Below are 13,049 nucleotides of genomic sequence, written 5' to 3'. Positions count from 1 at the left end.
GCATTGTCAGACCTATTTATCACAACTAAATTATTATTTTGTGCATATCTGTCTGTTGTGTTGTGTCTTGTTGTGTGGTATGTGATCCTGTCAGCAATCAAATTGCCCATTTGGGACAAAAAAAAAAACAAAAACTTGAATTTGAACTTATGTTGACCAGCCATAAATGCTAGGTCGAATTCAAGACTCTTTTCCTCAGAGGTTCCTTGGTGGGATGAGTTGCCCAGTGCTCTCAGTTCCTGTGATAGTTTTGGGTCTTTCAAGAAGGGTCTAAAGGCATATCTGTTCAACATGCACTTAGTTTATTAAGCATTTCTTATGCGTTATGGTTTGTATATTATAGTATTTATTTTCATTAGGCTATTGATTGCAATGACGTTGTTTATTATTGCTAATTTCCTTAATATACTCTTACCAACATTTTAAATTGTTTACTGTTAAATTTAACTTCGTATTGTTGCTATTTGTATGTCGCTTTGGACAAAAGCATCTGCTAAATGCCATAACCATGACTGTTTTTGGGGCCCAGAGGTGTGTCAGTTGTGACCTCTTAAGTTGGCATGCGAGTTCTCAATAGTGTTTTAAGCCCCCACCATTGACTTCAAGGCAGCGCTGCGAGCGTCGACTTCAAGGCACCTAACCCTTGCCTATCCCTAGTGCCTTCCATGCAGTGCTGCCTGGAAGACGACGTTGGGGGCTTAAAACACCAAGTCACCATGTGCTCGTAGAGGGACGGATAAATCAATATCTGCTTTGCAATGACCTTAAAGTGACAGTGGTGTGTGCAGTTAAAAGACACATTCAATCAAACGTAGTTAAGTTTCAGATATGTATTTATTTCTGTACATTAGTACATAACACATGACTATGACTAATAAAGAGGCGTACTACTTTTCAACAGAAACCTTGATAAGCATGTAGCTGGTCTCCAGTGATGAGGACACAATGAACAGAAAAATAAAAACCTCTGGTATGTCTCACAATATGTAAACCACACAAGACTGGACACAAAACGACATGCTCTGACTGGAAATGAGCAGAGGGAGAGGGGACTACGCTATCAGAGACCTGGGGGGTATTCCAAGTACGTGGTTTAAAGGCAAACCTGGGTAAGTTAACTCAGAGTAAGTGGTAAACCACCTACAACAAGAGCCCTATGGCATTGTTTTGTAAGGAGAATGAAGCCATACAGCATATCTATAAGGAGGTTTACCCCTTACTCTGAGTTAACTTAACTGAGTTTGCCTCCAAACCATATACTTGGAATACCCCCCTGAAGTGTGCATATATAACAACAATACACTAATACACAAGAGCACACTGACACAGGAAGCACATACACATAAACATCTCAGTCTTTAACCATGGGGACTTCTGTCAGATTCAAGAAAAAGTATTTTTTTTTTTTTTTTTTTATATAACCCTTATAAGATATAGAAACATTTTTAGAAGGTGAAACAAATCATGTCATGTAATGTAATACTGAGATCTGTACAAAAGATGATATTAGCATCAATAACCGAAATATTTTAAAATTACTTCTTTTTTGCTCTGTTTTATGACCACTAAACCAAGTCTGAGGGATTCACTCTTTCTTTGGTGGGCTTTAGTGAGTGGTATAAACGACCATGTTGGTGGCAGAGTGTGATGTGTAGACGTGTGTGCAGAAATCTCGCTTGGCTTCCGAAATAAGAAATTACAGGTTTGTCATTGTTTGTCCCTTTTTCATTCCTTTCTTATTAAATAATTTCAGATTTTCTTTTTCACAGACTATGGAAAACACACTTTAGATGAGATGACATGGCTAAGGTGCAATATGTAGTTTTTTGTTGTCAATTTCAAAAAACGATTCTAGATCTAAAATGGAATATCCAAATGAAAACCTTGGTGGGTAAGTGACTTAATCTGAGCTAGTTCACCCAAGTTGGCCACTAAACCACGCAAGCATCAAGCCAAATGAGAAAGCATGACAATATTGCAACTAATTTTTAGTGTTTGCTTAAAACTATATACAAAGCCAGATTTTGTATTTTAAGAACTAAAACAATGCACATTACACCTTTAAAACAAAAAAATAAAAACAAACTACGGGGTAAATGAGATGAGCGTGAAGTGTATAAACCCTGTCGTCATGCTCTGGAGAGAAACACTGTACAGAAAAGTAAAGTCATGCAGCGTTCATCATCCCTGAACGAGTATCCATCAGTGGCCGGTAAGGAGCCACAGAGCCCACTCCAGTCATGACCCGACCCCGAATCAGATCTGGACCAATTCCATATTGAAATACACACTGACTGGGACCTGAAAGGGAGAGGAATATAGAGATGGTGCTTGGAAGTAACTGAGAGAATGGAAGTAAATGGCATTTAGGAATTATAATCTGGATAATATGGATGTTTAGCGTGGCTTTGACTACCGGCCCGGCTGTGGCGCTCGACTCAAGGGATGCTGAGCACGGACAGATTACAATCATAATCTACGTTGCCATTTCTATTTGGTAAAACGGAATAAATGTATCGCTTCAAAGCTCAAGTAAGTTCTACATCATTCTCTTCATGAGTTGCAGCATTCATAACTGGCTTATACTGAATATGGGACTGAACCAAGACTGGCATTGCACAAAAATAATAATAGGTCATAAAAAATAAAAAATGGCAGGGAGTGTGTTAAAGGAAGTTGGGTGTGGGGGGCGGGGGAGTGGTGGTTGAGGGTTGGGGTGATTGCTGATGGAAGTAGGGAGGTGGTGTGTGTGTGTGTGTGTGTGGTCATGCTGTGAGTTGTTCTCCCAGTGCTGTGTCTTAACGGAGATCGCCCTCGTCTCCCTGGATGGTCTTCTTGATGCGGAGCAGCATGGTGGTCTGCCACTGGTCCAGACGGGAGATTGAGTCAAACTCTTTCACCTGCACACACACACAGAAGCAGACTCAAGTCAACAACAGATTTGCAGGTAATTCTCACACACTCTACTGCCACCATGACACACACACACACAGGTAGAATCTGCATTAAATAAATGCAAAACAGTCTAAGAGCATACAGACACATCGACACATTGTATAATTGTGTATTAAAAATCTCTCTGAAGCTAATGATGGCGTTTGACTGGGCATTTAGGCTATTATTGCTAAAGATATTTGAGAGACAAAGAGACTCACGGCTTCTGTGAAGGCTTCACTGTTCTGCTCCTCATGAGCGTCCAAAAGTTTCTATGGGAGACATTAGATTACAGTTAGCAACAGGCCTTCACACCATTCAGACAAGAGGTCTTCAAGATCTTCATTCAGACAAACACACATACACATCAAGAAAATAGCACTGATCACTTAACATGCGTGCTTACAATTACATTCTCTCACACACACACACACACACACAGCTCATAAGCCCTCAACAATTGGTACCGACCTTGAGAAGTTTGCACTCTCTTGAGTCTGAGAAAGCGGGAAACATCTCCTCATACTTCTCCACGGCCAACTATCGAGGACAAAACAAATCAAAACGCATTCTAAAGCTCAAGCATCTCAGTCAGACTAACTCAGCAAATAAACACAGCTGTGCTGTTTCTGGCTACTATGCCATGATCTATGGACCCTTTCAACAATCAAAACAAAAACAATGCTTGAACGTTCTATTTGGGCCCCAATCTACTTCCTCTGCATTAAGATAACATATGGAATGTTAAAAAGGAAGTCTTGTGGGGCCAACTATGATGCTGATAATGGAACTCTCTTGAAAGGGTCCATATTCCCAGGAAATCTGTGCCAGTCTGGCTGCTCAACTATACAGTAGCTGTTAATAGAAAGTCCTCTGAATAGGTTAAATTCTTGGATGTAACTAATCGAGGTGTTACGGGCAGTTCACACCAAGAACGATACCTATAACGATAACAGCAAAAAAGGATGGCTGGAGCTAATATGAATGTCAACGACCACACAAAAAAACAATATCCGATCAATAACGATATCCTCTGGGATCACTTTCAGAGTGATTTTGAGAACAATAAAAAGCTGACGGCCAATCAGAATCCACCAAACTTTAGACATCACATTCATCAACACGAGGAGACACTTTCCTTATCGTAGGTCAGTGTGGACGCTCGTGTCCTTATATCCTTGATAGTTACAGTTATCTTTAGAGTTATCCTTCCTGCTGTGAACGGCCCTTAAAACTTTCACAAGGTATCCATGAAATGTAGCTACTCAACTGTTCAACCCACTGAATAAGGCCAATCCCATAAAAAAAAACGTGACTTTCATGATAAGCTGCTGCTGACCTTTGCGTTGAGCTCATCCACGATGAAATGGCACAGGGAGGCCTTGAAGAAGTACTCTTTGGCGCTGTATTTCAATAAGGGGTTGTCCATAGTGTTGGACCCCACCTATAACACATGCCATAACACAAACCAATCACATCAAAACAAATCACATCACATCAGGGAGGAGGATGAAAGCTACAGAGACTGAGAGGATTAAGACTGAGAAGGTCAAAGGTCACAGACAGATAAACACAATACACTATTGTACACTTCTGATCCCTATGGATCTATAATATCTATTCAGAGATGTACACATCACGTATTGAAAGTCCATGTATTACAACATTCCTCGTTGATTTATAATGAGTAGCGAAACCACGACTGTGGCCATTTCTCAAAAATAACACAAAATCAATGTTATGGAAATGCAGTGCCTCTTCATAGATATGGTATAGTGTTAATTTCGTCAGACGAGACAAGAGGAAATATGTTCGTCAACGACCTTTTTTTTCATGACTAAGACGAGACGATGACGAGACGGTAGTAATGTCCTGAAACACTGACTAAGACTATCTTAAGATGAATTATTGTTGACGAAAAAAGACGAGACTAAAATGTTTTGCATGAAATAAGAACTAAGATAAAATCTCTCTTCATTTTCGTCTACAAAATGAGAAGACAGAATATCTAGCTGTTATGTTTTCAAAATATTCGAATGAGTTCATACGCTAACAGCTTTCCTGTAGGCTAGTCACGTGCTGTTGCGGCAACCCTGTGGCTGCAAACACGAAACTACATGGAACAAGAACACTGGAGATTTCTGCCAGAGTTACCAACTAACTACCTAAGCTTTATGCCACAATGCTACATACCCAGAAGTTGAAGCTTCTCTCATACAAATTAACATCCACCAGAATGTCCATCCCGAAAATGTTCATCATGTAATGTCAACTATTTAACTAGTTAGACTGATGATGCAAAGTTTGCTAGCAAGTAAGCTAATATGGAAAGTTAAGCTAGCAAGTTAGCTATGGCTAAGATGGAGAGTCTGTTTGGGGAATGTGTTGTTTGAAGCATACCGCCATCTAGCGGTATGGAGTGAAACATTAATACTTTGGTCCCGCGACAGTGTTTCTCAAACTTTTTTCAGTTTCAGGACCACTTAACTAACCCTAGCTAAAAAAAAAAAAAAAAAAGATTAGACCTACTTCAACAGTAGCCTATAATTAGTCTACACAATAGGCCTACTCACTGAACCACCTTGCTTATTGTCTTTGCACTTTGCTTATTGTGTGGATTCATACTGTATGATTTAAACTGGCATATCTTACATAGACAGTGTTGCAGAACTGTTTTTTTACATACAAGTTGGTTCAATATTGCAAACAACTCATCTATATTATATTTTACCACGTCTGCTCACGGACCACTTGAGATAGCTTGCGGACCACCAGTGATTCCCGGACCACACTTTGAGAAACACTGGTCTACGAATATGACAGTGATCCAGTCAAATCTTTTACTGTCTATGGTCAAATCCCAGCCGAGCTATAACTGTAGCTCGACTTACCTGTGCATGTAAACATACTGACTGACAAAAAATCAGAATGAGTAATTATAACAGACGAGTAGCCCTGTGGACACACAATATTGTTGGAAAATTGAGATGTGTGAAACACTATTTGACTCAAATGGTAATCAGAAATAATTTGTTATAAAAAAAGACTAAAATGTGTTGACTAAAACTGACTAAGACTAAGATACCTTTAGTTTTCTTATGGCTAAAACTAGACTAAAATGACGAGACTTTTAGTTGACTAAAACTTGACTAACAAAAATGATATTTGAATGACTAAATATGACAAAGACTAAAAAGGACATTTCGTCACAAGACTAAGACTAAGACTAAATTAAAAATAGGTGACAAAATTAACACTAATATGGTAGTATACCTGAAGATTATCCTCATAATAAGCATCACAGCATCCATAACGGAGTTATACTGAACAAGGGAATGAGGACTTTGTCCATAATAATAATAATAATAATAATAATAATAATAATTAGAGATGCACCGATATGGAATTTTAGGGCCGATAACGATAACCGATATTTATTGGTTTGTTGTGGCCGATACCGATACGATAACCGATAACAATTCACTGATACTATCGGCCAGAATTCTGTTATCGGACCGATAATAATATTTTCATTTTTTCTATTATCGGCTAATAATATATCGGCCGCCGATATATCGTGCATCCCTAATAATAATAATAATAATAATAATAATAATAATAATAATAAACAATTCACACATCCCACCAAAGTAGTAGAGCACAGTCATGTACTGTACCTGTTCATAGATCTCAATGGCCTTGGGGTACTGCTCCAGTTGGGCACTGTACGCAGCCACCTTCAGCAAACACTTATTGGCTGAGCTGTAAAGGCACAGAGAGAGAGACAGAGAGAGAGAGAGAGAGAGAGAGAGAAAGAGAGAGCGTGAGAGAGAGAAAGAGAGAGAGAGTCAGCACTTCTGTCACATCTGTTCTCTGGTTTTACCTGATTCTAACTTATTGAGTGGGGTATGGGTCGGGGATTTGCAGCAAGGATTATGTCAATCTGTACAGACCCTATATCCTACTGTTACCTTTTACAGAGTAGTCAACCTAGGACAGATACAAATGTGATGTTCCTCTGTCTCGAGGAACTTTCTACTTTTCTATGAACCTTGATGCTATCGTATGGATACAAGCTCACAAACACAATTATATGCTGATAACATATGTAATGGTTCTGAAAGAGTTGGATGTGAACAAAACCTGCTACTGAAGCCCACTTGCACAAATCACATCTTTTTCCATGTTTTGACATGGATCAAGGGAATAGAAATATTCATATGCCAATGTGTTTGAGAAGCTAAATCCCTGGCTTTCCACCCGAGCTTCATCCCACTATGTAGAACCTGACCTGAGAGTTCTTCTGAAATTCTGAATGTTCCAACACGTCTATCTTACCTGTTTGACTCCTCGCCCTTGTAGTAGTCTGCTGCCTGTTCAAAATGTGCGATAGACTGAGGAGACATCCCCACCATGACAGAAAGATCAGTTAGTGGAACACTCCCAGATCAATAGAACAATACAGAAACAAAAACGAGAAAAGGAATGTTTACCCAAAGGATGGAGGTGCAAGACATAATCATGTAATCATCAGTAATCAACCAATTACTATGAAATGTAAACAACACAGGTGTTTAGGCTATTTGCCCTCTTTTAGGTGTGAAGGGTATATGAGGGTAAGCCTCCCAGATCAGACATGGCCCATGCTCAGAGGAGCCAAGCACCACAGACTAACTCTGACACACACACACACCTTCTCAATGTCCACCAGCTCCGACTCGTACACCTCTGCGATGGTGATGTGGTGTTTTGCGGCGATGGTGAATCTGCCCTGGTGGAGACAAGAGCGACAGCATCATCAGCTGCCCCAAACAGCACGTTTACCGAGGTCGGATTACAGAGCTCAGACTGAAAGATACGGGTGCAGTACAGTCACTTATATATTCACTCCTGCCTTTACAATAATGATGTGAATGTGGTGAAATGAATTAGAAGAATATGTGGGATTGGGGCGTGGGATTCCAGTGCATTACATGCATAATGTTTGCTTGTTTCAGTACTTTAGTACACATTTCTAAATCAGATATCAGAGATACATTCTCTCCATAGTGCCTTTCAAATTTCATGATTGCGGTAGATGTGTTGTTTTCAAAGATCTAAATGTTATGGTTGGTCCTTAAACAGCAATGGTTTGCTGTCTATGAGCCAATTTGTGTCAGTCAACAGGACACAAAGACACACACACACAGACACGAGCACAGAGAGATGGCATGTGCCAACGTGAACAGGGGTGAGGGCTATTTCCACTGGACGTCTTACCATGTCTGTGTATATGTCGATCGCTGCGTTTAAACAGTTGATTGCCTCTATTGTTGGCATTAAGAGAACAGAGGAGGAGGGTGTTAGAACAGACGCTAACAAAGCTGTTAGGGATAGGGGCTTCACAAAGGATAGGAAAGGAAACACACACACACACACACACAGAATTTGGGACTACATAAAAGTAAGTATCTCAAATACACACACAATGACACGAGCACTCCCTGTCGTTCATAAACACACACACTCGCATTCATGTCTGCTTGATCACAAACACACACACTATATACGCAAAAGGGGATGACAGACACAGAAAACAAAGCCGTTTGTAGCTTCTCTCTCTCTCTCACACACACACACACACAAAGGTAACTCAATACTCTCATAAGGCACATGCAGACAGACACACATATAAAAAGGGTTTGCAGCCTGTTTGCGTGCATGTGTGTATGTGCCTGTGTACAGAACACAGTCCTTGTCCCCTAGTCTTACCTTGTGGATCAACCTTTTTGAAAGCATTGCCAGCATCTATAAAGCTAGTTGCAGAGTCGTGTTTGTTCTGAAGCTGCATGTGAAGTCTGGCTGCCTTGCAGAAAGCCTTGCCTGCAGCTGAAACACACACACACACACAAATAAACATATCATACACACATATTTAAACAAGAATTCTCTCACACTCACACACTCTCGCTCTCTCACTCACTCACACACACACACACACACAGCAATTGATCGAAAAGTTGTTTTTTTTTAATGTCAATGAATTAATTCGGTTTAATATTCCACACAAGTTGTGCCACTTCTGATTGGTGAGCATGCCTAGTGCATGAGAAGCACAGCACTCCTGATTGACTGTGAAGCTCACCAATCAGAAGTGCTGTGCTTCTCACACGCTAGGCATGCTCACCAATCAGAAGTGCTGTGCTTCTCAGACGCTAGGCATGCTAACCAATCAGAAGTGGTGCAGTCAAGGAGTATGACATAAATATAAAAATCATAAATGTGACAACATTAACTGCTCAAATGATTATTTTTCACCTTTGTGATTAGATAGTTGCATTAGTTCATACTGCGATTGTGATAATTGTGCAACCCTAGTACCACATAATCAACCACAGACCTAATCGAACGTACCACATCAACAAACAAACACACACACACAAGCTTGATTATGTATTTATACATGGTGTGGTGTGGAAATGAACGCACCACTCCAGTTCTTGGCCATCTTGAACATGTTGGCAGCCCGGCAGTACATTTCACATGCCTCCTCTACCTTATGGTTTTGGCCACCGCTGAGGGGAGCAGGAGAGAGAGAGAGAGAGTGTTACCATAGTGACAAACCCATCCAGATGGATTCTACCACAGGGACAGATCTGTGCTGGATTTGGCCCAGGTCAGGAACCTGCTGCTCTGTGGGGTTAGGACCACTACTGCTACTGCTGACCACTCATAGCTGAGCTACATCAATAACATTGATTGCTACAATCAAACAACAAACACTGTGCAATTACACATTCCTATTAATGACCAATCATGTTGATCATGTTGTATTATATGATTTGTGAGTCTGAGTCTGCACAGCTAACATCTTGGTCAGGTCTCTCTTGTGAAAGATATTCTTGATCTCAATGAGACTTCACAGCAAAATAAAAGGTTTTAAAAAAATACCGATGTCATTCCAAAACAGAACAATTAGGTTGCATATATGCTATGGAACATAAGATGCCAATAAAGAATGGGGAACATTACCCGATCATGCTTACCAAATTAGCCTACATCATGGTTGTAACCCCATAACTTTTACCCTATAACTTTTTTTTATCTACAGGTCTACAATTTATTTCATTGAACCAACACAGATTAACAGGCTGACTGACTATCCTTCTCCGTGACTAACCCCAGCAGTCTGTGAATAAATGATTGTGATCGACACATAGCAAATTAAATCCAGTGCTTCTGTCAGTCTACATTAGTTACTGATTTGGCCTATACGCAATATCAGTTATTGATTTGGCCTGTACAAAATTTGGAACCCTTCACCCTCATCAGTGCACAACCAAGGGGGTGAATGGGCTCAAAAGATTAATTTTTAGCTCAGGTTTTGCTTCTGATCTGGTCTGGGTTTTGGCAGGGGCATATCGCTATTTTCACCTTTAAAAAAACCCTCCCAGTGTCATCAGGCTGTTTCTGCTTGAAGTCGCTGACAGGATATAGGAAATTCACCCAATTCATCTACCCAAACCCTAAAGCCAAGGGTAGACACTGGAGTAAAATTACTTCAATCCACAGGTTTTAGGAAACACACTTGAAATAATAAATATATCAAAGTAGGTCAAGCAAGCCACAATGTCTTTGTTCCTGTCTGTAAATATTTTAAAAATAAGACACTGATCCTAACAGCGGATACCTTAGGACAGAGTGGTTTGGTGGTCCCACTATCAGTTACTTGGGGGGGGCTACTTTAATGGTTGTCCAGGAATTGCCTTGTTAAAACATTAGAACTAGCTGGAAGCAACACTTTGGAGTGGAGTGACAACATTTTGGATGAATAACCATGAATTAACATGTCAGGGTACTTTGCGGTGTTTCTGCTCTTAGTAAGTAAGTAAATCTAAGTAATACTTACGTTAGAGGGACGCATCCTAGCCAGAAAATGTAACCTGCTTGACCTGCAATGCACTTCCCCTCTATCCGTGCCAAGCTCCCATCAAAACCCATACTACACAAGTGTGCAATATTTCAGCAGACAGCAAGCCACCCCACACACTCATGGCCTAACGTTAGCAATTGCCGAGGGATGGGTAAACAACTGGCCGACAATATGAGATTGCCCTTTACAAGCAATCGATTTGACTTAAAACCACTGAGTGTTGGTTCAGGTTGGGGACCTCCAGTGTCACACAAAGGCCTGATTTGATGATATGGCTTTATCCATGGTGTACATACGAAGTGAGGGAAGTACGTTAAAGTGAACTATATGACATTAGGCTACTGGCTGGTGTTGATATATTTCGAGTGTGTACATAAACTAAATAGAAAGTCCACATTCAAGACGGCAGGAAATCATTGTATCGCGCTTGCTAGCGTCAGCTATACTTGATGGATGGAACAATGTTAGAACAAGCTAGTTGCTTAAAACGGACATCAGTGAGCAAGCCAGACACTGCTAGATTGAGGAGTGTCTAGGTGTTACTCATTGTGGTAAAGGCATATGGGCTTTTGCGATAACTAACGACGTATTCGTCCTCCAATGTTAGCGGTCGTCATAAATGTTCTTGTTTATAAAACTGGGTTAGATCTGATCAACCTGACAATGTTGGGTCATTATCTTTGACAAGGTTAGCAAGCTAACAGGTAACGTTAAAGCGGATTCATTAGCAAGCCAGTGTGCACATAATCACAGAACATCCGCAGACCCATTTTCCCATGAAGGCGTAATGTTATGTTGACAACCATGATATCTTACACAACCACAATATCAGTACTTTGACAGCTAACTTTAGCATTACACGTCGCAGTGCTAACTACGAGAGACAAGGTAGGTTCGCAAAACGTTACTAATTACACTTCTAGACTAACATCTTTAAAAGTTATTCACAGCAAAATCCACATACGCGTTCACCGCCTATCTGCATTTTGTCATACAAAATAGTATCCGTGTGACGGACAGCTAGCTAGCTGATAGCTATTTCAATATCCCAGTTAAATTAGTTCTCTCACCCAAACATCCCTCCAAGGAATGAGCCGGATTTGGTTATTTTTTTGTCAGCTTCGGCCATTAACTGAATGGCCTCCTTCTCTTTGCCTGAGTTATCCATTTTCTTGGATGAAAGTGTCTACAAATGCAGCTTTAGTTTAGAGAAGGATCGTAAGGATCTGCATCAGCTCTGGCTCCACAACGAAGGATTAGTCTACAGTCGATGGTTTATTTTAGTGTGGGAGTACCCTCTCGTAATGATTCATGGGAATCGTAGTTTCCGTTGCTTTTGGTCTATACAAATCCATTATGTCTGGTGCAAAATAAACTACAACTCCCGTATTCGAGGAATGTCATACACAAACCCTTGTTACGTAACATTTCCAACTGGTTTGGCTTCCCCCACTGCATCGAATGAAAACGAGCATATTCGCAGGCGCAGCACAGCAAATAATTGATAAAGCGTAACTTTTTTTAAAGTAACATAATATGGTAGCCTAACATGTTAACCTCAAGTCTCGCAGATTTAACCGTTATGACCGTCAGATTAACTTTGTTTACTGCAGTGTTGACACGCATGTTGACAACAGGTGGCAGTAAAGGCTCGCGTGTGAATGGCTGGTTTTCGAGAGAGGTTTTCACCAACAATTTTAGATGTTGAATACCTCCATGGTTGAGTTCATTCTGATTGATCTATTTTTCCTGCCGGCTCTGTTATCTCTGGCAATGTTAATTTCTCTGTACTCTCTTTCCACTCGAATGGTAGGGTAATTTATGGATGTCCTGGCACGCCCGGAGTGGGTAATCGGGAGAATCGGGAGAATTCCCGGTGGGCCGCTTCACTTTTGGGCCGGTCGAGGGATTGGAGAAAAATATTGGCATTTGTCACATTAATCTATCTTCTCTTAAAGTTGGCTACACACGTTCGCATTCTATGCCTAACACCGCAGCCTCTGCATGGGTTGTTCTCCCCTCCCAAGAAGAGTAAATTGGTTGGGTCCATATAGCCCGTCTTTCCTAAAAAGTTTTCTCAGATACCAGCCGGGTCGGCCCACCGTATAAGCGTCAGGGAGGATGGATGGTAGAAAGATGCCATGAGGGACTGAAAAGGCCAGGTAAAAAAGACGAAAAGTATTGGAGGGAAATTCGAAGAGGA

General features: G+C 40.7%; 1 protein-coding gene across 1 annotated transcript; it reads right to left on the bottom strand.

Annotated features, from left to right (window-relative positions):
• Positions 1 to 815: 815 nt before the first annotated feature.
• napbb (N-ethylmaleimide-sensitive factor attachment protein, beta b) lies at positions 816 to 12,135 on the bottom strand. The gene is made up of 11 exons (XM_048251104.1): positions 11,917 to 12,135; positions 9,403 to 9,488; positions 8,686 to 8,802; positions 8,194 to 8,240; positions 7,628 to 7,705; positions 7,273 to 7,328; positions 6,612 to 6,696; positions 4,274 to 4,378; positions 3,406 to 3,474; positions 3,156 to 3,206; positions 816 to 2,900 (listed from the first exon to the last, which is right to left on the bottom strand). The coding sequence occupies exons 1-11, from the start codon at positions 12,012 to 12,014 to the stop codon at positions 2,799 to 2,801; spliced, it is 894 nt and encodes a 297-aa protein (XP_048107061.1). The 5' UTR covers positions 12,015 to 12,135; the 3' UTR covers positions 816 to 2,798.
• Positions 12,136 to 13,049: the final 914 nt, after the last annotated feature.

Source organism: Alosa alosa, chromosome 8, assembly GCF_017589495.1.
Source record: "Alosa alosa isolate M-15738 ecotype Scorff River chromosome 8, AALO_Geno_1.1, whole genome shotgun sequence".
NCBI lineage: Eukaryota > Metazoa > Chordata > Actinopteri > Clupeiformes > Clupeidae > Alosa > Alosa alosa.
This window is presented reverse-complemented; position numbering and strand designations above follow the sequence as displayed.

Coding starts and splice junctions, on each gene's coding strand:
- napbb (XM_048251104.1), bottom strand. CDS start 12,014: ATGGATAACTCAGGCAAAGAGAAGGAGGCCATTCAGTTAATGGCCGAA. Junction 8,241..8,685: donor CAAAAAGGTTGATCCACAAG/GTAAGACTAGGG, acceptor TGCCAACAATAG/AGGCAATCAACTGTTTAAAC. Junction 3,475..4,273: donor TGGATGAGCTCAACGCAAAG/GTCAGCAGCAGC, acceptor TGTCCTCGATAG/TTGGCCGTGGAGAAGTATGA.